Genomic DNA, 25,390 nt, shown 5'->3' on the forward strand with positions numbered 1-25,390 from the left:
TTTGCCTTTATAAATAGCACCAAAACTTTTTTGTTCCTATGTATTATGCACAAATATTATTATTCCTTTTGGATAAAGTCTGATAGAATTGCTTAGTCAAAGGACATTAAAATTCTAAACCTTTCACTACATTTTGCGAGATTGCTCTATAGAAAGGAAGGTTATCTCAATTTATATTCGCAGCAGATCACAATGCTCATTGCAGACAAAGTAAAAAATATTACAGTACAGCATCCCTATAAAATTGTACATAATCTCTATTTGGGGGATAAATCACTACAACGTCAGTGGTGGTTAACTTACTTTGGTACGTTTACTGTATTCTTATAATAGTAGTAGCAATTATCTGTTAAAAGCTTGGCAATTTGGTAGTTAAATTGCATTTTGTTTTGCTTTATGATGAAATATCTTGATGGTAAGATACATCATTTAAATGTAAATAGCAGAGCATAGTTGCCTAATAATTTGGTGGGTTTCCTTTTTCTTTACCTTTTTTTATGTAGTATTTTAATATCCAGTTAATTCCAGCAGAGCAGAATTCTGCCATAACTAACCTAAAAAGTTTCTAATGTCAATAATAAGATTCTAATGTCAATAATTCTAGAGTGAATATATGAAGTGCTACAATTTTGGTCGTTTGTATCATGTGTTTTAAAAATTCATGTTTTAGAATAAAATGCAGTGCCTCATTTACGGATTATCTAGTATATTTTAAGTAGAAAATATGGTATTTTAAAAGATGTGAATAATCCATAGTTATCAAAAATATTTAACGTGCTTTCTTTCTTTTCAAACAGCTTTTTAATGAAATGATACAGGAAAATGGCTATAATTTTGATAGATCATCCTCAACATTCAGTGGCATAAAAGAACTTGCTAGACGTTTCGCTTTAACTTTTGGACTCGATCAATTGAAAACGAGAGAGGCCATTGCTATGCTGCACAAGTAATCTCCAAATATTTCATTCACCCCTATTTTTTAATCATGCAATTCTTTTGAATCTAGCTCTTTTGTTAAGAATAATCAAATTCAATTGATGCTTTATTTTTTGTTTACACATCTATGGCATATCTCTTAAGTTAAGACCCAATTATAGTGCTATCTCCATTAACAAATAAGTTAGGACTAAAACTTCTCTCATAGAAAGTCTTTGCCCTAATTAAAACTACAAAATCTTTATGAATTATGTGAAGAAAAGCAGCATATATTCATCAGGTATTGCAGTATCTTTTTAACAACTTTTGTCATAATCTCACTGCTATTAGAGAAGTTTTTAAGATTTGGTTCCTTTGTTTCGAGCGTTCTCTTTCTGGTTCTGTTCTCTATCTTATAGTGACCTTTTCCCTTATTTTGAGCCACAACCTTCTTTCCGTCTGTATATATTCTTTGCCTTACAAAAATTGGAAATCTTCTAATTTTATTTGTGGTATGCAAGTTAGTGATCCATTATACTTTTAAGTATGAGTATATTTTAGACCTTTTGCATAACCACCACATGGATATTAATATCTTTATGTGTTGATTGTGGATAAAGATCCTTGCCTTTGGGAAAATCAAGAGGCTTAGAGTCTTTCATTGAAAGCTCTCTGCTCCCCGCCCCCGTGTGTGTATGTGCATATATATATATAATTTTCCCTGTCTCTTTTACTCGTCTTCCTTACTTAGTTATAACAGTATTAAATGTCTCCCTACAGAAATGTTTCTGCTGTTTAAATAAGTTAATCCCATACCTCCCCCAACTTTAATTTATTCTCTCCTTTCACTTTGCTCTAAAAGTCTCAATTCCTTTTTATGCCTTTTAAATAGATTTGATGAAAAATATAAATAAATTGAATGATACTTTTGGGTAATATTTAGGGACCACATATGTAGTAATTATTTTGAGAAGTAATATATATATAATGTGTGTGTGTGTGTGTGTGTGTGTGTGTGTGTGTATGTATATATATATATATATATATATATATATATATTCATGTAATAGCCTTACTTCTTTCCTCCCCATTTTCATCTGGATTGTTTTTTAACCAGTTACATTTTTATAATGTTGGGTTGTTGTCTTGATTGATAGAGGTATTTATTGTTAAATAAATATAGTTAAAATAGGCCCTGAGTGGAGTTTAATTTTTAATGGCTCATTACAAATTGTCTTTAGTCATTATTTTTAAGGTAGTCCTGTGTGCTTTAGTAGGTCTCCTTTATGTCTTAAAAAATACAGAAAATATATTCATCATTATGTTGAGAGCATTTGGGTTATTTTCTGTGGAAAAGAGAACCAAGGAAAGAATATAGACGTATCAAACTACGTTCAGTCTAGAGGCGAGCTGGTGTATTTCTGTGCCTCTGTGTGTTTTTGTTTTGAAGAAAAGAACAGTGGCATAAAGTGTAAATATATTTGTTCATTCTCACACTATAGCCTCTTTATTCTCACTATTCCTCAGATTAAATGCATGGCAAAAAAAACATTTTAGTAGTGGAATGAAAGTATAAAAATTTTCTTTCTAAGTTAATGAAAGTATAAAAATTTTCTTTCTAAGTTACTGAGTTTTGTATTGTAGTCCCTTAAATATTTGTTTGTCTTTTTTTATTTGCAGAGATGGCATAGAATTTGCTTTTAAAGAACCTAATCCACAAGGAGAGAGCCATCCACCTTTAAATTTGGCATTTCTTGATATCCTGAGTGAATTTTCTTCTAAACTACTCCGACAAGACAAAAGAACAGTGTATGTATTTGTTAAAAATATTCCATTTAATTTTGTTTTAGAATTCTTAAAGATAAATTGTTATGCTTGATTTCTCTCCCTCCTACATATAGAGAGTAGAACTGTAGGATTGCATTAATGCACAAAAATCTTTATACTTCAGAACTTTTATAATTTAAGGGTTGTAACTGTATTTTGTGTATAATACTCGAATTCTGTGAGTTCTCCTCACAGTGTAGTTGTGGCTTTAGAGGTGTAATTTGAATTCTTTATGTATCCTTATTTGCATTTTTGGCTTAGCCTAACTAAGGAGGGAGCATTTACCATGTTTCCCCGAAAATATGACCTAGCCGAACAATCAGCTCTAATGTGTCTTTTGGAGCAAAAATTAATATAAGACGCGGTCTTATTTTACTATAATATAAGACCGGGTCTTATATAATATGATATAATGTAAGACCAAGTCTTATATTAACTTTTGCTCCAAAAGACGCGTTAGAGCTGATTGTCCAACTAGGTCTTATTTTCGGGGAAACACGGTAATAGACAATTATATCGGTGATCCATCAGGAACATCTTAGCCTGTGGAAAGTAGAATTCCCCTTTTTAACTTTTTACTTTGACTACTGGTCCTCTCCTCAACAGATCATTTAAGCAGGATACTTTTCTGGTTTAGTCTCCTAAAATGGTGAGTTGATATTCTAAGAGAGCCCAACAAATGGAATTAAATTGCAAAATCTTCTACCCTCTCCCTCTTGACTAAAAGGGCAGAAGAATGTGAATAACTTATTTTATATTACATATATATTCCCTTCTGAAAGTCCACCAGTATTTTGCACTTAAAGATTGTATAGATTTTATATGAAATTCTAATGTACACAAAACTAATCTATGGTGAGAGAAATCATAGTAGTGGTTACTTCTAGGGTGAGAAACTGGATGGGAAAAAGAACACAGGGTACTTTCTAGGGTTATGGGAATGTCCTGTATCTTAAAATGTGTTACATGGCTGCAATCATTTGCAAAACTGATAACAATTGTACTCTTAATTTCTGTGTATTTTATTATATATAGATTTCTCCTAATTAAAAATTTCATTGACACTATTAGTGAAATACAAAGTAAAACAATGAAAAAACATTTCTCACTTAATAGGTTAGAAAAAATTAAGAAGCCTGATAGTCCCAAGTATTGCCAAGGATGTAGAGCAATAGAGACTTTTATACATTTCTGGTGATGGTGTAAATTGGTACAAGACCACTTTGTGGAGGAGCTATTCAGCAATGTCTAATAAAGTTTAATCTACCTCATAACCCACTAATTCTTTTCATAGGTAGATACGGTAAGGAAACTTGTGCACGTGTTTACTGGAGGACCATAAAAGAATTTGACTGTTGCATTGTTTGAATTAGGGAAAAGCTCAAAACAACCAACCATCAACTAGAGAATGGGGTCAATAGATTGATATACAATGGAATACTATACAGCAGTGAAAATGGTTAGAGTTTTTTCAAGTAAACATAATTCCTTAATTTTATTAAATACCCAGTCATTATTCAGATTTCCAGTAATCTCAGATGTCATAAATGATGTTCACTTTTATAGTTTGATTGAATTGGGATTGAAATAAGGCTGATATATATTCCAATTGATTATTCTGTTTTTGAAATCTTAAAAATTTCTTTCACCATTATTGAGCTATAATTGGCAAATTGTAATTTATTTAAAGTATATAACATCGTGGTTTTATATATGTATACATTATGAAAGGATTCCCATAATCAAGTTAATAAATACATCACCTCATATATTTACCTTTTTAAATGATATCACTTAAAAGTTTTATTCTTTTAGCAAATTTCAGTTGTACAGTGTTATATAATTATACATTATCAACTATAATCACCATGTTAAACATTAGATCTTCAGACCTCATTCATCTTTACTAAGAATTTTTTTCCAACTTTATTGAGATATAGTTGACATTTTTCCCCCTTCTTCCGCCTCACTCCGGTTCAAGCTGTTGTTTCTCAGTCTAGTTGTGTAGGACACAGCTCCCTGGCCCATGCTGGTATTATGAGCCTTATGCTCTCCACGGCTGAAGCAGTAGGTCACCAGTTGTTGGTCGCCGCTCACAGCAGCTCTCACCGACCTTCCCCTGCTCATGGCAGCCCATCTCCAGGGAGAGCTATTGTTCACGATCTTAGCTGTAGAGGGCGCAGCTCACTGGCCCATGTGGAAATCGAACCAGTGATCTCGGCACTAGGAGCACGGCGCTCCAACCACCTGAGCCACCAGGCTGGCCCGAGATATAGTTGACATTTAATGTGTAAGCTTAAGGTGTACAACATGTTGATTTGATACACTTATATATTGGGAAATGATTATCACTAGTGTTAGCTAATGTCAGTCTTCCAAAATGGTTAGATTTAAAAAACCTAATATTGACTGTGAAAAGTACCAAACCATGCTATGATGTTTATAGATAAATAAGTATTAAAAGTACAAAATATGCATGAGGATGATAAATAGAAAATTCATGTTAGTGGGAACTTCTGTGGCAGGGAAAAGGGCAAAGGGAAACATCATCAGGGAGGCTACTTACCTGAAATGTTCTGCTAAGCTCTATGATGGACACATAGTTGTAAATCTCTCTACTGGTCAGTGTATTTTGGCTCAAGCTCCATATCTTGTTGCAGACTAGTAACAGTTTTCAGACTGATAGTTCACAGACCATACATTCAGGAGTACTATACTACTGTGTATAGCTGAAATACATTGCAATTAAGAAGAACAATTAACACCAAGTTGTATGTGTTTGTAACTGTCTCCTATCCTCTCTCTTTAATGGTGTTCAAAACTGATGATTTTGAATTGATTGGAATTAGTCATTGTTATGACAGCAAGTATTTGAATTACACTTTATAGTTAGTTGACAAAAAATGTGTTCATGTATTTGAAACATAGTTTAGACAATATACAGCATTGAATTCTTAGGGTCAGAAGCCTGGGGTTATACTGCTTCTGTCATGGTTGTACTGCTTTCTCATTTTTATGACCATGGATATGTTACTTAACTTGTCCTTTTCTTTCCTCATCTGTCAGATGGGGAGAATGTCTCCCTCATACAATGTAAGAAATACCAAAGTTAAATACCAAAGTTAAAATACCAAAGAGAAAAACGCCTAGCACATAGCAGTCACACAAATGTTAGTTGAATTTTGATTGCTATATTACATATAATCTATAGAATCCTTGTGATACTTGGATCCCAAGGTAGATGTCTGACTTCTGTCAGGCTGAAACTTTTTGGCAGGTAGGGACCCTGTCTGATTCATCTTTTCTTTACATCCCCAGTGCCTGGGGCATAGTAGATGCTCAGCAAACACTAAGCTGAAATGCTCTGACTTATTTCATTTACTATGAAAATCTTCATAGAGACAAAGTTGCTCTTCAGTTTACTGATGTAGCTAGGGGTTGGTAAAACTGGGACTAGGACCCAAGTTGTGTGATTTTTAAATCAAGTCCTCCTTCCAGAAATATGACTTGAGTTTGTTCTTCTGGCACAGGCCTGAAAAGTTCAGGCAGAGACATCTTGAGAAAGAAAACACTAACGTCCTTTAATTGTTACTCTATGAAGAAATGTGGACTATCCAACATTACTTTGTTTCATTCTAACGTACTTTGCTATTTTTTAAATTTAATTCTAATTAAGTCATTGAATGTTCCATATGGTATGTGAGCCTTAAGATCATTAGGAGGAATAAAGAAAAAAGCTATGGCAGTTTGGTATCAAAGCTAATGGTTTCTACTTCTTTTTAAGGTATGTTTACTTGGAAAAGTTCATGACATTTCAGATGTCACTCCGAAGAGAAGATGTGTGGCTTCCACTGATGTCTTACCGAAATTCTTTGCTAGCTGGTGGTGATGATGACACCATGTCAGTAATTAGTGGAATCAGCAGTCGGGGGTCAACTGTGCGGAGTAAAAAATCAAAACCATCTACAGGAAAACGGAAAGTGGTTGAAGGCATGCAGCTCTCACTCAGTGAGAATATACTTTATTCTCTTTATATTTATCCCTTAACATTTACCAACTGAAGTGTCATTAAGGTTCACCTTATTTTTTTTGAGATATGTCCTGTTAAATAGTATCTTGCACAGTGTGTCTAGTTATATGTAAATATACTGTTCTAAGCATTTTTTTTTTACATAAACTCAGTCCTCACATCTCTGGGTACATCCTCATTTTTCAGATGAGAAAACTCGTGCAGTGAGGTTAAGTAACTTACGTAGGGTCACACAGACATTAAGTAGTAGAGCCAGGCAGTCTCACTCTAGAGCGCCTATTTTTTTTGATTACGGCGCTGTGCTGTATGCATAGTGATACACTCCGTTATAGAGCTAATTATTACCAAGAAGGTCAGCTTATCTAGTTTAAGTGGAGCAACAGATTCAGAGAGGTTGCAACTTTTGAATTTCTTTGAAGAGGTTGTTAATCACGAAGAACTTGATAGAAATACAAATTGCTGTCTGTAATCTTAGAGGTAGTAATGCGTTATGACACTTGAATCTCTTGGACTTCTAGCACTTCAGGGTTGGTTCAGAATAGGCCTGGAAACTTTCTTCCTTTCCTTAGGAACCTTTAAACAAATTGGCATAGTTGTCAAAATTTGTTCCAGTTATAACTGCTGAGTAACAAACTACTCCAAAACTTAGGACATAGCAGGGACATAACACCTGGTGCTTCAGCTAGGAAAACTCAAAGGCTCATGACTGGAATTGTATGGAAACATCTTCACTTACAGATATACTGTGTTTCTCCGAAAATAAGACCTAGCCAGACAATCAGCTCTAATGCGTCTTTTGGAGCAAAAATTAATATAAGACCCGGTCTCATATAATATAAGACCCGGTCTTATAGGAAAATAAGACCCAGCATATTATGTTATGTTATGTTATGTTATGTTATGTTATGTTATGTTATGTTATGTTATGTTATGTTTTATTTATTATATTTTATCCCAGTCTTATAGTAAAATAAGACCCAGATTTATATTAATTTTTGCTCCAAAAGACGCATTAGAGCTGATTGTCCAACTAGGTCTTATTTTCGGGGAACCACAGTAGTCTTAATATCCCAGTCAATGGGGAAATCTCTTTTATAGTATCCCTGACCAGTTAAAATAGAGCTGATGGTTTATAGGAAGTGAAAATAAATGTTCCTTTTTTAGTGGAAAATCAAAAGATGATTTCTGCACATCACTATAAATCTTTAAAAGTTTTTCTCACCTGGACAAATAGTTAATAGTTATTACAGATTTGTGCTGGACCATCAAACCTTTTCCTTAGATTTTATGGAGTACATATGAATTAGTATTTTTATAATATTTTAAAGGTAGATTATCAAACCAGATGCTTCAGTTTTTACAGAGTTGATGTTCACTCTTTGTTTAGGTTTTTGGAGACAGCCATGGAAATTGAGGCATTAATAAATTGGATAGACAAATACTGATTAGGATGGCTAGATCAGTGCAATTTTAAAGACAAAATTGGAGCCTAAACACAGTAGAACTTAAAGACTGATGTAATTATATTGCAGATTATGGAATTTATGTCTAATCCATCTCTTACTAGGGTATTAGCTAATAGCACATTTTTGTTTGCACTCTTCCCTTAAAAACTTACATGTATGCACATATGTGATTTTCTAATAAAATAGTTTTCCTTCAAACTCACATTCAATCATTCAAATGCTATTAATTTCCCCTCCCAAACCAGTGATTTTATAAAATAACTATGAATTTGGTAATACCTGCATGTGAATTTGTCTCTTATTAATCATAGCAGTATTTACAGGCACTTTGAAAACAAGGAGGTTTTTGTAGGTATGAAACCTGGTCTTTTTAGTCCAGTGCTTAACATGCATATGGATTTGTGCTCCCCTTGAAGTTGTTCCTAGGGCTTCTCAGCGGTGAGCACCCTATAGACTGGGAACCATTCTCCCATTGTGTCTGTTCCTGTTCCCACCTCTAATTCACCTGGGCTACACAGTTAGCCTCCTAATTGGCCAGTTTGCTCACTAGTTTTCATATTCTTAAGTCCACCTTCCACACTGCCACATCATACTTTGACTAAAACATGTAATCCACCACATTGCTTCCCTTCCTTAAAACCTTCAACAGTAGTTCCTCTTGTCGTAGTACAGCTAAGGCTTCTCATAAATTGATTCCTGCTTCTTTATTCATTCTATCTTTTGCCACTTACCCCAGGAGTACCAAAACTCTTAGTTTGAATCATGAAATGACTGGTTTTTGTAGGTCAAAAACTGCTGATTATCAGCAAATCAGTATGGTTCAGTTGTTTCATGCCTCAGTGCTTTTGCTTATGTTCTTCCCCCACCTAGTCCACCCAATGTCTACTCTAGTTAGAGGTCACTTCCAGGGAGCTGGCTCTGATCCCTCTCATTGCTCCCCTTCCACCTGTGCTTCCCTCTCTTCTAGCACTTACCACACTGTACTGTGATGGCATGTTTTCTTTCTCTACAACTAGACTATGGCAGCAAGGCCTGGACTTGCACCTTACATACCTTTCTATCCCCCTGTTCCAAGCACTTAGCATGTGGAAAGGAAAGCAACCAGATGTTTGCTGACCTCAACAGGTTGTATTAGATATCTGATTAGTCAAAATTAGTGACCCACCTCATTGCTGTTGGTTTTCTTTTTCAGCTGAAGAGAGCAGTAGTAGTGACAGTATGTGGTTAAGCAGAGAGCAAACCCTGCACACCCCAGTTATGATGCAGACACCACAACTCACCTCAACGATTATGAGAGAGCCCAAAAGATTACGGCCTGAGGATAGCTTCATGAGTGTCTATCCAATGCAGACTGAACATCATCAAACTCCTCTTGACTATAAGTAAGTACATTTGATCATTTTCTATACTATAACTTTATTAATTACATAGAAAAAAAGTTAAGTTAAAAGAAGAATAAAATTCTCCTTGAAGCACGCAGGTAACATGGATGTTAGCTCAAAGACAACAAGAGGAAGCAAGGCAACAACAGGAGAGAGCAGCAATGAGCTATGTTAAACTGCGAACTAATCTTCAGCATGCCATGTAAGTGAGAGTGCCTTATTGTCTGAGTCTAGGAAGTCCACTAATTCATTTTAACATACTCTAATGTGTGCCTTACTTAATAATTTCAGCAAACTCTATCTGGAGTAACTACGCTGAAATAATCAAGGAACTAAAAATTGGTCTTTCCAACAGAAGAAAAGAACTTTTTAAATATTAACCAGTTAGCTAGAGGACCAATCTTAGATTGCTTGATCTGTTGGAAAAGTTTAAATATGAATCCTTGTTTATTTTGGTACACAAAATTATAGCTAAAAATCCAGTTTTGTTACATCTTAATTCACTCCCCACCTTAGTTCAGGCCCTCATCTCTCATCTGAACTATTGTGTTAGCTAACTCAAAATCTTCCCTCAAATCTCCCATTTATCCTCTCACCAAACCCCTTCCCTTACTCCCCCCACCACCACTCCATCATTCACACTACCATCCAGAAGTACTATTCTATACTAAAAACCTGATCATGTAACTCTTTTACTAAAAACCTTCCCATGGCTCCCCATTGCCTGCAGGATAAAGTCCAAACTCCTTAGCTCATGGCATGCAAGATCTTTCAAAATATGGCCCCTGCCTACATTTTAGTATCATATCCCATTCCCTGGCAACTGGTAAAATCGTAAAGGAACAAGCTCAGATGTCACCTTACATGAAGCTGCGGTCATCTATGCTCCCATAATGCTATGTATACTTACATTTTTTATAGCACTTATACGTTGTTTTATAATTATTTGTTTATGAATTTCCCCTTTCTCTAGACTGTGAGCTCCTCAAGGGCAGGGATCACGTTCATTGCCTGTCAGTACTTGGCACATAAAAAGTGTTAAATAAATGTTGATCTTAAGAATAAATGTCCAATGCTAAAAGTGTAATTTAACTTTGAAATACTTTATTTTTACTTGACTCTGTAAGAGAGCTTTATAAATCTTTATTAGTTTTGGCTCTAAAAGAAATGTCAGGCAAGCAGTCTTTAGATGATTGGTACAAGGGGAAAGATGATGATTCTTATTATTTACGGTTTGGGGTTTGAAAGCTTTGTATTTATAATGTGGTATGTTTTAATACTGGGAGATAGTAATGGTTACCTTCTTTTAAAAATGTTTTGTTTTGTTGGTGTTTAAATGATGAGAATTTCACCCACTTTTCTTACATAAAAATTTATCTTGAGAGTTAGCCTATTTAAGTTTACGTTAGTTGTGTATGACAGTCTTAAGAACCTCTAAAAAAGTATACTCTATCACATGTATAGATTTTGATCTTAACTTGTCTTATGTGGCCGTTATCTATACTATCACTTGGTTCTGTCCCCTGTTCCTGTTTATATGGCCACATTCACCTTAATATATGTTCTTATTTCGTGCTGGATACAAGAACTAATTTCATAGATTCCACCGAGTCACCAGTCCAAATATTCTGGAATTCTGCTATGCAATCATTTGGTCCATATCTTTCCCTGAAAACTTTTCACCAGTCGCTAAGATCTTCCACAGCATCTCATTAATCGGTACCATTTTTCATTTTTTGCTTTTTAGTTTGTTTTGATTCTCCTTAGAGATAAACTCCCCCCACCCCGTGACTAGAAGAGATTATCCCAGTTAAATAATTACTACTGGAAGATTCTTTTGGTTGTTGTACCATAAATGGTCTATTGCGTGAGACTTTAAAATACTTTTGTTTTATGCTTTTTCTGTAATGATATTTGCCCTGTAACTGAAAATACTTCCAAATTCTCTCGATTTGTTTCACATATATCTTCCTTATACTCCAAATGAAATGCAGAATGGATTTTTGGTTTTCTATGACATGACCCACAAAGCACACATGTTTGCTTCACAGTTGCTTTCACCAAATACAGTAAAATTATTTACTATCTAGAAAGTTTAGGAAATAGGGACCATTGTCAACATGTTTGTCCAGGTAGCATGGATTAGACATCATTATCTTTTAAGACTCAACATAGTGTTGTATACATTGTAAGCTACCATTCAGTAAATAATTGATTTGGGGGAGGGGAATCTTTCAATAAGTGAGAAAATAAAGAAACTTTGGCAACACTGGGGAACGAGAAGTCACCCTCAATTTCACTATTACATTGAAGTATGCTGATCTGGGCTAATTTGTGAACTTGAAATTTGAGTTTATTCTTTATAATTATGTGCTAATGTACGTAGTTTTTGTTCTTAATTTTTATTTTTCTATGTATGTCTTAATTTTGAGTTTCCTAGAACATAGAATCTAAGTTTCAGCATAAGTGTTGCTCATTTCTTCCTGAAGCAGAATTATTTTCTTTCAGTATATCTTACAACATTTGATGCATATTTCTCTTGCAATATTCATCACATTTTGTCATAATTATGTTTCCTACAGTAGACTGTGAGCTCCTTGAGGGCAGGAACCATGTCTTACCTTTTTTTTTTTTTATCAATTACAGTTGCCATTCAATATTTCATTTTTTTTTTGGCATCCATAGGACACAATAGAAGCCTGACACATATATAGTAGGCATTGTGTGAATGCATGAGTGCCTGGTATACATTAGGTACTGAGTGAATGAATAAGTGGTAGGTAAAATTAACATATATTAATGAAAATATGTGTATTCTGAAAATATCATTTCTCTGGTCTTTGTTTTCTATTTGTTTATTAATTTATATCCTGCCTACTATCAAAAAGGATTTGAGGTATCTTGTCTGTTCCCATGTGGGAGATTCTCATTGACCTTTTACATGGGATAGCAGAACTATCAAGCCAAACGTATTGAAGGAATGTAGACTGAACATAACTCCTGAGCATTTTCAGACAAGTGAACGTTGGGCTTTTGACATCATTGATGATAAGATCAATGCCTAATCATTTTCCCTGACCTTTAACTCCATCATTTGCCATTACACTTGACTATAGAGAGCCACATAGTTGCTGCCAGTATGTTAACAGTCAGAGCCCTGGTTCAGCCCTTGAACTTGTGTTGTATTTCTCTAGTCGGCGTGGCACAAGCCTGATGGAGGATGACGAAGAACCAATTGTAGAAGACGTTATGATGTCCTCAGAGGGGAGGATCGAGGACCTCAACGAGGGCATGGACTTTGACACTATGGACATAGACTTGGTGAGGAGCCTAGTGATTGCTGTATGATTTTCAGTTTAGATCCTTCAGGAATAAAGTTGGATGTTTATTAGAGGCGACAGGTACTTGCCATGAAAAGTCAGTTTTGCCAAATTATAAAATAGTTGTTTTATAAGCACACTACAAAACGAGTGTTTAGGTGTATGCGAAAGTATTGAGGAGAGGGTGGGGTTGGTGAGGGAATTAGATGATTAATTTTCAGATTGATTTAGGAATGTATAGATTAAAAGAATACATTTGCTTACTTAATATCATACTAAGTATCACATCACCTTGTAATTTTCCATTTATTTACCATTATCAAAACAATGCATTATTAACTTGATACCCTGTTTTTCAGATGAGTTTTCATATCAGATAATACAATTACTTCCTCTTGGAAGTTAAATATATGTAAAAGTATGTTTTTATAATTATTACATCGTATATATGATTAGGGCTTTGTCTTATACAAAATGCTTCTACATACTTCATTTTACCGTGTCTCATTCAACATTGTGAGGGAGATTGAAAGGATTGAGGAGACCGAAGCTTAGACACTTAGCCTATCCAAGGGAACAAAACTAGTAAGCAGTAAAGCTGAGACTTACAAGCCAGGTCTCTGATTCTACTTTTCAGTGTACCATGGTGTATTCTCCTTAAAAGGAAGAAATAATTAAGTGGCTTTTTTCAGAGTAGTATATATAATTTGGTGCCTTTATAGGAAAATGATATGAGAGAGGCAGTTTTTGTCTTTTAGAATTTCCACGAATGAATTGCGTTTGTATATTTTAACATTCTGTGGTTTGAATATACAGTATTTTAAGTATTGTAAGGTACACTTGCAACTACATGGGCTTGTGAACACTTAATGATAATTAATTTCAGTATTGTCAGTTACTATCTGGCTTACAGACACTGCAATTGTCAACTTCCTTTCTTTTCCCCCCCCTTAGCCACCGTCAAAGAACAGACGAGAGAGAACAGAACTGAAGCCTGATTTCTTTGATCCAGCTTCAATTATGGATGAATCAGTAGGTTTCATTTAAATGTACCCCAGGACTTCAAAATCAAAGTTATAGGCAGCCCCTACATTTGAGGTTGAAGAACTCAGGCAGCACATCAAGAATGGATTAAAAACAACTGGACAGGAGAAAGAGGCAGGCAGGAGGGATTTCAGGGGAAGAGGGTGAGAAGGATGAAGCAGTCGTGCTGACAGATTAAAAGTGCCTTTGAATCCCTAGCCAACTGGGACTTGAGTTAAGGAATTTGAACTTTTCCTGTGGGCTTGAGTTACCCATTGAAGGATTTTGAATGAGGGAGCGGCATAATCAGAATTGTGTTTCAGAAAGATTTCCTTGGCATTTAGAGATGGTAAGATGAATGAGAGTAATAATCATCATATGAAGATATGGTGAAAAATAGAACTGAACGAAGGATTTGATGATAAAGAGAAGGGGATTGAGATAATTGGTTATTGTTAAGTACTGTCAATTCTAAAATACGTTTTATATCAGTCCCCGCTGCCATATTTTCCCCAACAATGCTTTGGTTCATTCAAGCCCACCATAGTTTTCACCTGGACTATTGCTACTGCCTTTAAACTGATCTTGCTGTCACACCCTCCTTTCTCTATTTTGAGGTCATCTTTAGACAAACCACGTTGGGATCCTTTTTAAAGGTTTTTCTCAATCTCACATATGCATATAAATCATCTGGAGGTCTTATTAAAACGTAGATTCTGCTTCAGTAGGTCTGGAGTGTGACCTGAGATTCTGCATCTCTAGCAAATGATATGGATGCTTCAGGTCTGCAGACCATACTTTGAGTAGCACAGGTGACCTAGGCTTATACCCATAAGCCTATATTTTAAGTTCATATTAAAATATATGGTTCCCTGATAATCCAGTAGTATGTATCTCCCTAATTTGTTAAATAAAACATAAAGGTAGTGATTGTGATGAGGAGTAAAATAATCTTTTCTAGTGGATGTGATGAAATGCATTAATTCATCAATTTATTGAGCTAGAAGTTGGTGCTAAAATGAATAAGATGCTCTCCCTGCCCCCAAGGAGTTTCTATTCTAATACACCTTGATTATCACTTTGAACTGAAAAGGTCAGAACGCTATTATTTGAGAGCTTATGTGTCTGGCACTATGCTAGGTAGTAGATAGGAATGATTTAGTTTGATCCTCTCAGAAACCTGGTAAAAAAGGTGGTGGGATCCCAGTTTTAAACGCAAGCAAACTTGGACTGAAGAGGTGGTCAGTGACTTTCTCAGAGTTATAAAACTTTGTGTCAGAGTAGTAATTTGCTCTGAGTTCCTTTTGAGTTAAAAATTGCATGCTGTCTCTTCTGTTGTATTTCCCAGAACTTAAAATCAGACCTCGTTTGGAAGAAACATGAAGAAAAGTAATACCGAAATTGAAATGATTAACTTATAGTCAGAATTGATACGGGCAGTTAGAGATCTCCTTATTTTTTCATGTGTTCATTCTAAACTCTGGAAAACTTGAGGCATTTGTTTCCTTAATCACTTAACCAGATTTGCAAAAAGGTTTTCTTCATTTAACATTTAGAGGAAACTACAATCTGAGTGATGCCAAAGATAAGGACCTCATAATTATTTATAGAAAGTTTTTGGCATTCTTGTGTTTCTTGAATATGTTATAACTAAGGTGATAGTAGTTTCAGCTGCTTCTAAAATTAGGGAAATGCGCACATGCATTTATACCTGTAGTTTTATAGTATTACCACATGATGGCAGCAATCACATAACAGTTCTCAGTCTTTAAAGGTTCACGTATCTTTAGGAGACTTTGATCACATATACAGAGGGTATACATATTTTAAGAAAGGAAAACTGTATTAAAATTGTAATACTCAATATATACTGATAACAAAAGATGAATACAGGTCGCGTTTGACTTCTGCAATTACAAGAGGTGCTCAAAGTGGGTACCATCAGCGTCCAGACACTTCTGATTATAACGAACTGCTTGAGCAATGCTGACCAAAGTGTGCACTTGTATACATTTTTTGGCACCCCCGGTATATTTAAATTAACACCAGTTTATTTTTAAATATGCATTAAACTTTACCTCATTGTCTCAATAATAACTTAAGAAATGGGATAATGGAAAATTTTAATACAAACATCTGTGTTGCCCTTACACAATAGCCTATGTGTTTTTACTCAAGCATGTGATTAAAACAATAGTAAAATTGGAACTTAAATCCTTTTACACCCAATTCTAAGATTCTCTAATTCTAAGTGAAATAACCCAAAGCATCCTAGTGTAGATACTTTAGGTTATTACTAAGTAAATCCTAAGTATATCTTTTGTAACCTGATATCCATGTAATTCAGAAATGGGAATATAAAGCTGCAAGCAGATCGGTTTTGGGTTGCATATACATAAGATTCTAGATTTATGATTTAGTTAATTTTATATCTGGAAACAGTATTGGTTTATCCTACTGTACCAATGGTTGCTTTCAGCTACTGGTGGGTCAGTATTGGCACAACACACCAAAGCTTGTGCTTTTAAAATATACATGAAGTGTTTATTAGTGTTAACACCAGAAACAGGTATAGTTTGTCAACACAAAAAAGGAATGTGTCACTAATGTCATTCTCCAGTGTTGAGATTCTCTTATTTAGAAGTATCTAGTATAAAACTAGTAAAAGAATGGTTCAGTATGACAGCCAATTTAATGTTCTAGTAGAAGAATCTCTTTATACCCCAGTCTGTACAAAAATAAAACAAAATCTATTGAGGTTGTTTCCAGTTAGGCACACTGTTTTGAAAGAACTTGAGTTCATCTTCATGCTACACTCTAAGAATTGCTAATTAAGATTTTATCCTTTCATTTATCATCAGGCCTTCCCTTCCTTACCCAGAATCACAGAGTATTATGGCTAGAAGGGACCTTTACACATCTAGGCCTCTTTGGTGGAAATAGTGTCTAACAACCCAAACTCTTATTAACCAAAGAAGGAGAACCCTGAACCTTGTTGGAAGGTGGGGGAAGACAAGGGGTGGGTAGTGGTGGTTGTTTTGGTGGATGTCAGGTAAGAAATGGGATGTATTAATTTTATTTGTTCTCATCACTGGAGATTCTGAACACTTAACAATTCACTACAGGGAGGCTACAATCAGATAAATAGTTTCCTGGTCTGAAAATACACAGTTCCTTTAGATCGAAATAATACATGAGTTTTTTGGTTGTTATTTTTTTTACTTTTGCTAAAGTGATATTTAATTTACAAGTAAGAGCTCTCTGTAATCCCAATCTTAACTCATTACCTCTGGCTTCTATCTAATATCAGTTGTTAGGAGTTCATTATAGTATTTGAAAATATCACTTAATTATCATAGTAAGTGCTTGAGTTATAACTGAATAGCCTAACTTTTAGTATATATAGCTCAAAGGTACCACTTATTTAATGAACAAGGGAGAGTTGCTCCATTATCTGCTGTTACTTTTTTAAGTTAGTGCCAAGTAATTATTAGATCTTGCCTAAATTCTTTTCTCAACTGGATTGTATAGAAAAGCATCAATATAAGTTTGTTTGCCCAGATTTCACATTACTTATTTGATTTCTTAAAATTTATAGTTCTATTCTTTCACTTAGGCCAGATTTTATATAGAAAACTTCCTGTTTTCTACATAGTTGTATTCTTGGATGTTTTGGGTCTGCAGGTTCAAATGCTTTTTTTCCCCCCAGTTTCCTTTTTTAAAATTTTTATTAAATTTATTGGGGTGACATTGGTTAGTAAAGTTATGTAGGCTTCAAATATACATTTCTATAATACATCATGTATATATTACATTGTGTGTTCACCATCTAGAGGGGTCATTGCTCCTTCCATCACCATATATTTGACCCCCTTTTCCCTCTTCTACCATCCCTCCTTCCCCCTTGCCCTCTGGCAACCACTAAACTGTTGTCTGTGTCTGTGAGTTTCTGTTTGTCTTGTTCGTTTATTCCTTTCAGTTTTATACTCCACATATGGTATATGGTTCTCAACTTTTTTTGACTTCGCATGATAATCTCAAGATCTGTCCATCTTGAGTGTACGCATAGTGTAGTGTCACACATGGCAATATTTCATCTTTTCTTATGGCTGAGTAGTATTCCATTGTATGTATGTACCACACCTTCTTTATCCAATCATCTATCAAAGGACACTTCAGTTGTTTCCATGTCTTGGCCACTGTGAATAATGCTGCAATGAACATAGGAGTACAAAAACCTTATTTTTTGAGGAGCCGCCATATTGTTTTCCATAGCAGGTTTACCAATCTACTTTCCCACCAGCAGTGTAGGAGGATTTCTTTTTCTCCACAACCTCTCCAACACTTGTTATTACTTGCCTTGTTGATAATAGCCATTCTAACAGGTGTAAGGTGGTGTCTCATTGTGGTTTTGATTGGCATTTCCCTAATAGCTGGTGAAGTTGAGCATTTTTCATATCTCTTGACCATTTGTATGTCTTCTTTGGAGAAATGTCTATTCAGGTCCTCTGCCCATTTTCAAATTGGATTGTTTTTTTGTTCTTGCATTGTGTGAGTTCTTTATATATTTTGGATATTAGCTCTTTATCCGAGGTGTGTTTTCAGATACCTTCTCCTATTCGGTTGGTTGCTTCTTTGTTTTGTCCGTGGTTTCTTTTGCTGTGCAGAAGCTTTATAGTTTGATATAGTCCCATTCATTTATTTGTGCTTTTACTTCCCTGGACTTGGAGGTCAAATTCATAAAATCCTCTGTGAACCGAAGGTCCATAAGTTTAGTACCTATGTTTCCTTCTATGCAATTTATTGCTTCAGGTCTTACGCTTAGGTCTTTGATCCATTTTGAGTTAATTTTGGTACATGGTGACAGAGAGCAGTATACATAGTTTCATTCTTTTGCACTGGCTTTCCCATTTTCCCAGCACTATTTATTGAAAAGGCTTTCTTTTCTTCGTTATATATTTTTGGCTCCTTTGTTGAAAATTACCTGCCCATGTATATGTGGGTTTATTTCTGGGTTCTCAATTCTATTCCGTTTGCCTGTTTGTCTTTTTCTGCTAATACCATGCTGTTTCAATTGTCTCTTTGTAGTATAATTTGAAGCCTGGGAGTGTGATACCTCTGGCCTTGTTTTTTTCCCCTCAGGATTGCTTTGGCTGTTCTGGGGTCTTTTGTGATTCCATGCAAATCTGATGATTGTTCTATTTCTTTAAAAAATGCCGTTGGGATTTTGATGGGGATTGCATTAAATCTGTGTATTGTTTTGGGTAGTATGGCCATCTTAACTATGTTGATTCTTCCAATCCATGAACATGGAATAGCTTTCCATTTCTTTGTGTTGTTTTCAGTTTCTTTTAATAATATCTTATCGTTTTCAGTGTGTAGGTCTCTCACATCTTTTCTTGTTTATTTCTAGGTATTTTATTGTTGCAACTGCAAAAGGAACTGTTTTCTTTTGTTTTGCTTTTTCCATTTGTTTTTCTCAAATTTCATTGTTAGTGTATAGGCATGCAGTGGACTTTTGTACATTGATTTTATATCCAGCAACTTTACTCTATTAGTTTATTGCTCTAATAGTTTTTTGGTGGAGTCTTTAGGGTTTTCTATATAAAGGATCATGCCATCTGCAAAGAACGTGACAATTTAACTTCTTTATTCCCAATTTGGATTCAAATGCTTTTTTAAAGAACTATACCCACTTCATAGTGCAGATGACTAAGTTTGCAAGACATTCTTAAGCTCTTTCCAATAAACGTGTGCCAGAAGTATATGTCAAGAAGCACATTCGTTTGGTCATTCAACAAGTGTTGAGTGTCAATGTTTAGGGCATTATCTAGGCATTAGGGGTGTGTGTAAACATACAGTTGAGACATGGTCCCTCCTTTTAGTTACATTTATCAGGTAAGTAGCATCTTGATTAGGTCTGATGTTATTCCATTATATATTGATGATCATTTTAATTTTAGAATTGCATATCTAAAGAGGGGAATTCTTCAAAGTGGTTTTATTAGCATATTAAAATTAATGTTAATCAAGTATTGTAATAATTTATAGATACATTTTGCAAAGAGATGAATGACAATTTTAACAAGATTTTTTTTTCCTCTCTCATTAGGTTCTTGGGGTGTCAATGTTTTAATACCAGTACACAATTAAATCTCTGGTGAAGTCATTTTCTAAATGGAAGAGGAAATTTTAAAATAAAGTGTGGTAGATACAGTGAAATTCTGTACAGATTTTTCTCTAAGGAGAATATGACATGCTTATGCTTACCAAGATCAAGTGCATTGAGGGGCAGTTTTGTTTGCCTGAAAAAAGTAAAGGACAAGTAAACAATTTGATGATAAGCTACAGTTTTTCTTAGAAAGTAAATATTTTATTTATGCGCTGTTAGTTGGCTTTTGAATCAATTATTTCATGCTTTTTCTAAAGAAAATATAACAATCTGAAGAGGCATTTGGTACAGACATGAATCTCTCACATTTATTTACTGGGTGTACTAAGTAATGATGACCTCTGCTGGATTTCTGTTTACATCCAAGAAACAAAGTTAAGGAGGGATTTATTCCCGTACCCTGAAATTATTGGACAGAGTTGTTTTTAGCGTTCTAAATTTCAGTGCTTACAACATCAATCAACAAAGCTTTCTTTTAAATATTGTAATTGTGGAGAGAAGTAAACTTATAAGCAGAACTTTTACAATTTTTTCATCTAAAGTGTATTTTAAGATATTTTTAAAATCCAAGAGCTTCTCTATACTTTTCAGAAATATCCAGATGCAGTGAACTGCCAGAAGGTAACCAGTCTCAAACATGCTTATCCCATTATCAATCCTGAAAGTTTGCTTGTCCTTTAAGATAAAAATGTAATGTTGTGATATTCCTTCCAGTAGTGCCACTGTATTTTGTCTCCAAATAAAAGAAGCTTATTGTAGTATGTTTGCAGAAAAATTCTAAACAAAAATTATACAGCTTATTAGAGTGTGGGAATAGGGATCTAAATTTTAAATAAAATTATATATATATAAATTGGTGCTGATTTTATAATTGCGCAGTTTGTTTAGTTTTTTCTTACTTTTAAATTCCAACTTAAAATTATGAGGTTTCAGAAATATATTGAAAGTTTAACAATGTTTAAAAATAGAAAAGCATGAGTGTTCATGCTTTAAAATGATTTTTAAATTTGTATTTTATATTGTTTTATCTATGTCTTTGCAAGCAGTCTTCAGGTTAAAGATACTTCTAACAGGTTACAGTACATTTTCTCTGTATGTAAATTAGGTGGGATAATAGAATTCATAACCCATAATATTCTTTGAAAGCTAAGCTTTAAACTTCATTTTATGTCCTTTCACAAATAAATTAGTTTAAAACAGAAAGTGGCTACTTGCCATTTTGACATCAACTCATTTTGCGAGGCTTAGGCAGCTAGACATCGTTTAAAACAAAATATTAACTTATATTACATGTGTATCTATCTTTTGTCAGTCGTCTCTCAGTTCTTGAGGTACATTATTTTAATCATTCCATGCCTTAATATGCTTGCAATACAAGAATATCTTCAGATGGGTGAATACCAAAAGGCTTCCAATTTCTTAGAAATCAACAAGCATTAGGCTGTGGTAGCCAAAAACCATAGGTTAACTAAAAGATCATGATGAAGTACAATTATTTTATTAAATCATGGTTAATAACAAATGAAACCAGACTTGTTTAACAAATTTTCCATCAACAAATAACTGTTATGTGCAAAGGTATTACCTATGTTGTTTTTCACACCACTGCATTTACTAGAACTGCTGAGAGGACTGTATATATGATTTTAAACCTAAGTTGATTTTTTTTCTCACTCTTGAAAGGAGTACTTTTTTGTGAAAGCAGTTCTTACAGCTTTGTTTTCAACCAGCTAAAAATGTTTTATATATTACTCTAACCTGTTGTCCTCCACATTCTATTGTCCTAATTGTACTGTTTTCTGATTTGTATTTATGTCTTGAGACAGTAACTTTTTGAATAAAAATAAACCTACAGTATGTTGTATGTTTTATCTTTTGTAATTGAAAGAGGGGAATGGCTATAAATGGTTTAGAAAGTGTACCTTATCACACCTTTTGACATGTTTGGGTGGGAATAATTTATAGAAAACATTGCCATTTTATGTTTTTAATAAATTGCATATTTTAAAATGAGACTAAATCCATAATTGGGCTATTACTTTAAAATAGAAACCCATGACCATTATTACTTTAATATTTATGTGGCATGGGTTAAACACTCTTTAAAATGTCTGTGTATTCATCCCGGATACATATGAGTGCCTTCTATGTGCTAGGCATGTGTTAAGAGAGCTAACATTATACAAGATAGACAAGGTTCCCCCTCAGATCTAGTGGGGTAAATAAGTAAGGAAGGAAACATCATAAACTTGTAATAAATGCTATCAGGGTGTGCTGAGCTGAAGAATGAGTGAGAGAGAGTGTGTTTGTCTAAAACCTCTTAGTTAAGGGTCTTGTGCTTGGAGGTGAGTGAAAGCCAACGTTTGAAAAAGAAGTTTCTAATAAAATTTTTTATTGAAAACTCTTACAGTCTTCAATGTGTTAAGATTTGCATTGTCCTCTTAAAAAATGATTCAAGCAGTATAACATTAGCACATTGGTCATTTAGGCTAGTTTGTAGATCATATAAGGCCAGTCCTCTGTTAATGGGGATTCAGAACTGAACACATTAAATGATAGCTGATAGCTGGGCACTGTTTTAAGTGGTTTACATGTAATAACATTAATCATCATAATAGGTGATACATGTTACTATCCCCCAATCTATACCCACCCCCACCCATCCACCCATTTTTTTTTAATCAGAAGTCAGTGAGGAAAATGTACAGAGAAGCTAGAATTCCTTGGGCAAGGTTAGATAGCTGGTAAGCAATGGCGTTGACATTCAACCCCAGGGAGTCTGGCTGCAGTCAAGTCCTGAAAGCACCGACACTGTTTAATGTATAAGGATAACAGATACTTGGATAAAGATAAAATAGCACATTATTCATTGTGCCATAGTGAAGAAATGGAACACCTAATTGAGTGGTGTGAATCAACATTGCCCGTAATATGCTACCAAGCTGGCTTCTATAAAGAGTATAAATTAAATCTGAGCCCATCGATAGTTACTAGTTACTAGTTACTAGTTTTTAAAGTTGAGGGGATAGGAATAGGATAACGCAGAAGAGATGTCTTCAATATCCTGCCACAAGTAATTTATAAAGATTCACATGGATAAGTTTCCAGGTCTAATAGGTTATTCTGGTAACTATAATGACTCACCAAAAGAAAATAAATGCAGCAATAAAGCTTTTAGTTATGAGGAAACTAGGTGAAGTTCACTATCACTTCAGGTCAACAAATCTTGCTGACTGCTGCTGAGCAAAGACCAATAGGAGGCCTGGCAATTAAAGTTCGTGAACTTGTTGCAATGATGTTGCTAACCTTTTTTGATATCAGGGATATTCATTATGAATTTGTACCAACTGGACAAACAGTTAACCAAGTTTACTGTTTGGAAGTGCTGAAAAGGGGGCAGCATAAATAACCATGGATGTAAGAACTCTAGTAACTGCTTAGGGGTGGGTGGGGCAAGACTGGGAGATAGTTGGCCATCCACTCACTACGCTGCCTCACATCAGCGATAAAAATGAAGGGCATTCACAACTGGTATCTTTGGTAACGTAAGTGTTAACTTGCAATGTTCTCAACTGGAAAATACAAAAAAAAAAAAAAAGAAATAGGGTGTCTTTTTTTAAAAATTTTTTACTAAATTTATTGGGGTGACAATTGTTAGTAAAATTACATAGATTTCAGGTGTACAATTCTGTATTACATCTATAAATCAGAAATAGGGTGTCTTTAAATGAGTTGCCATAAATTGATTTAATAATACGGATGTTTTAGTCACTTTAGGCCTCATTCTACCATTGAGAAAAACAATGCTTTTCCTAGTTTATCGGTTGTGTAGATATATTAAAAATGACCTGTAAATTTCTGAAAAGTAGGTTCCTCAATTGAAATCAGTAAAAACTTGATAGTGCAAATTTAAAATGAAAGGTCAGCTACCACAAGTTTACTTTTATTTACTTTATCCTTTGCATCTTAAGTTCAGGATAGGCATGAGAAGTTTAGTGACTCTTTGGCAAGTTAACTTTTAAATAATTTTACAGTACTTATAGCAAAATTATTAATTTTGAAGAAATAATAGTCAATATTTGTTGGGTGTCTACTGTGTGCCAAACACTGCAAAGTACTTCACTGGTCATTAATTCTTGCAGCAAATTTATGGTTATTACCCACATTTGACAGATAAGGAAACTGATGCACAAGTTATATCAACTTGCCTTAGGGCACATGACTCAAATGATGCAGTCTAGCTAGATTTGAAGCTAGGCCATCTGACTCCACAGTCCATGCTCTTAACTACCTCTGTTCCTCTTTGTCCTAAATGTACCCACGTACTTGCCTCTCTTTTCAGATACACGCACTTCCTTTTGTTACAGTGGATAAGCTGTCCCTGTATGTAAGACACTGGCTACCCCTCTCCCTTCCCCAGCATTATTAGTTTCCCCCTCAACTGGATCATTCCTAACAACATGCAAATGTCTCACATCTTCAAAACTGGGAAAAAAACCTTTTGACAACTCCCTCCAGCCTCTTCCCCATTTCTCTCTTTGCTATCTGACTTTCTCTTTTCTCATCAGGCCTTCATTCCTACCACTTCACTGAAACCAACATCCAATGACCTTCATTTTGCCAAATTTTCTTACCAGTATTCTCTAAGTTATCTACAGAGTCTAGTTTGCTCCTCCCAAGTCTCTTCCTCCGTGCCCTAGTCTAATCCATCAATGGCAGGTAGAGAGTTGTGCCCTTTTGGTAGAGGTCTGGGATGCCTTTGGCAGCCATCTCTCAGGGAACAGACAGAAAGGTGTTCCTATGTGGCTTTCCCAAAGCTGGTGTAATAGTAATTGATCTTGTAACTCTTATATTAAGTTCCCAATCTCCGTATCTGTCAGTCGGGCTTACATGACGTGGAAACTTCCCTGTATTTCCCTGTCTCGTTAGTGGAGCAACCAACTTCATCACCTTCCCCTCCTTTGCAAGTGGCTGTGCTAGTGAGTTGAGAAGATTGGACGGGATGTTAAGATTAAGCTGGGAGCAGAGCATGGCACTCAATTTCACGCCTGCCAAAACCTGTTTGGGTCAGATTCACATTTTCTGATTGTAAATCTCTTGGGACCAATGTCTTTTGTACCAAGTTTCATTGTAAGTGTAGACACATTTAACTAGCCCTTCCATAGCATTTAAAGGTTTGTCTGGCATGTTCTTAGGTTATTAGCACCGTCAAAAGCCTTTTCTTAAGAATTGACTGCTTTCAGAGCCCCAATGGC

General features: G+C 34.9%; 1 protein-coding gene across 8 annotated transcripts in view; it reads left to right on the forward strand.

The window, feature by feature from the left end:
• Nucleotides 1-21,989, forward strand: part of STAG2 (STAG2 cohesin complex component) — a 124,661-nt gene extending 102,672 nt beyond the window's left edge. For 6 of the 8 annotated variants that reach the window (XM_019718171.2, XM_074324155.1, XM_019718173.2 and 3 more), the window contains 8 exons: nucleotides 798-946; nucleotides 2,596-2,724; nucleotides 6,527-6,750; nucleotides 9,431-9,620; nucleotides 9,712-9,822; nucleotides 12,815-12,941; nucleotides 13,895-13,972; nucleotides 20,076-21,989. In XM_019718171.2, the coding sequence (XP_019573730.1) occupies nucleotides 798-946; nucleotides 2,596-2,724; nucleotides 6,527-6,750; nucleotides 9,431-9,620; nucleotides 9,712-9,822; nucleotides 12,815-12,941; nucleotides 13,895-13,972; nucleotides 20,076-20,099 (1,032 nt within the window). In that variant the 3' untranslated portion in view covers nucleotides 20,100-21,989. The remainder of the gene's footprint in view (nucleotides 1-797; nucleotides 947-2,595; nucleotides 2,725-6,526; nucleotides 6,751-9,430; nucleotides 9,621-9,711; nucleotides 9,823-12,814; nucleotides 12,942-13,894; nucleotides 13,973-20,075) is intronic. The other 2 variants (XM_074324156.1, XM_074324157.1) reach the window with 2 other exon arrangements.
• The last annotated feature ends 3,401 nt before the right edge of the window (nucleotides 21,990-25,390 follow it).

The sequence above is a fragment of the Rhinolophus sinicus genome, chromosome X, assembly GCF_036562045.2.
Source record: "Rhinolophus sinicus isolate RSC01 chromosome X, ASM3656204v1, whole genome shotgun sequence".
NCBI lineage: Eukaryota > Metazoa > Chordata > Mammalia > Chiroptera > Rhinolophidae > Rhinolophus > Rhinolophus sinicus.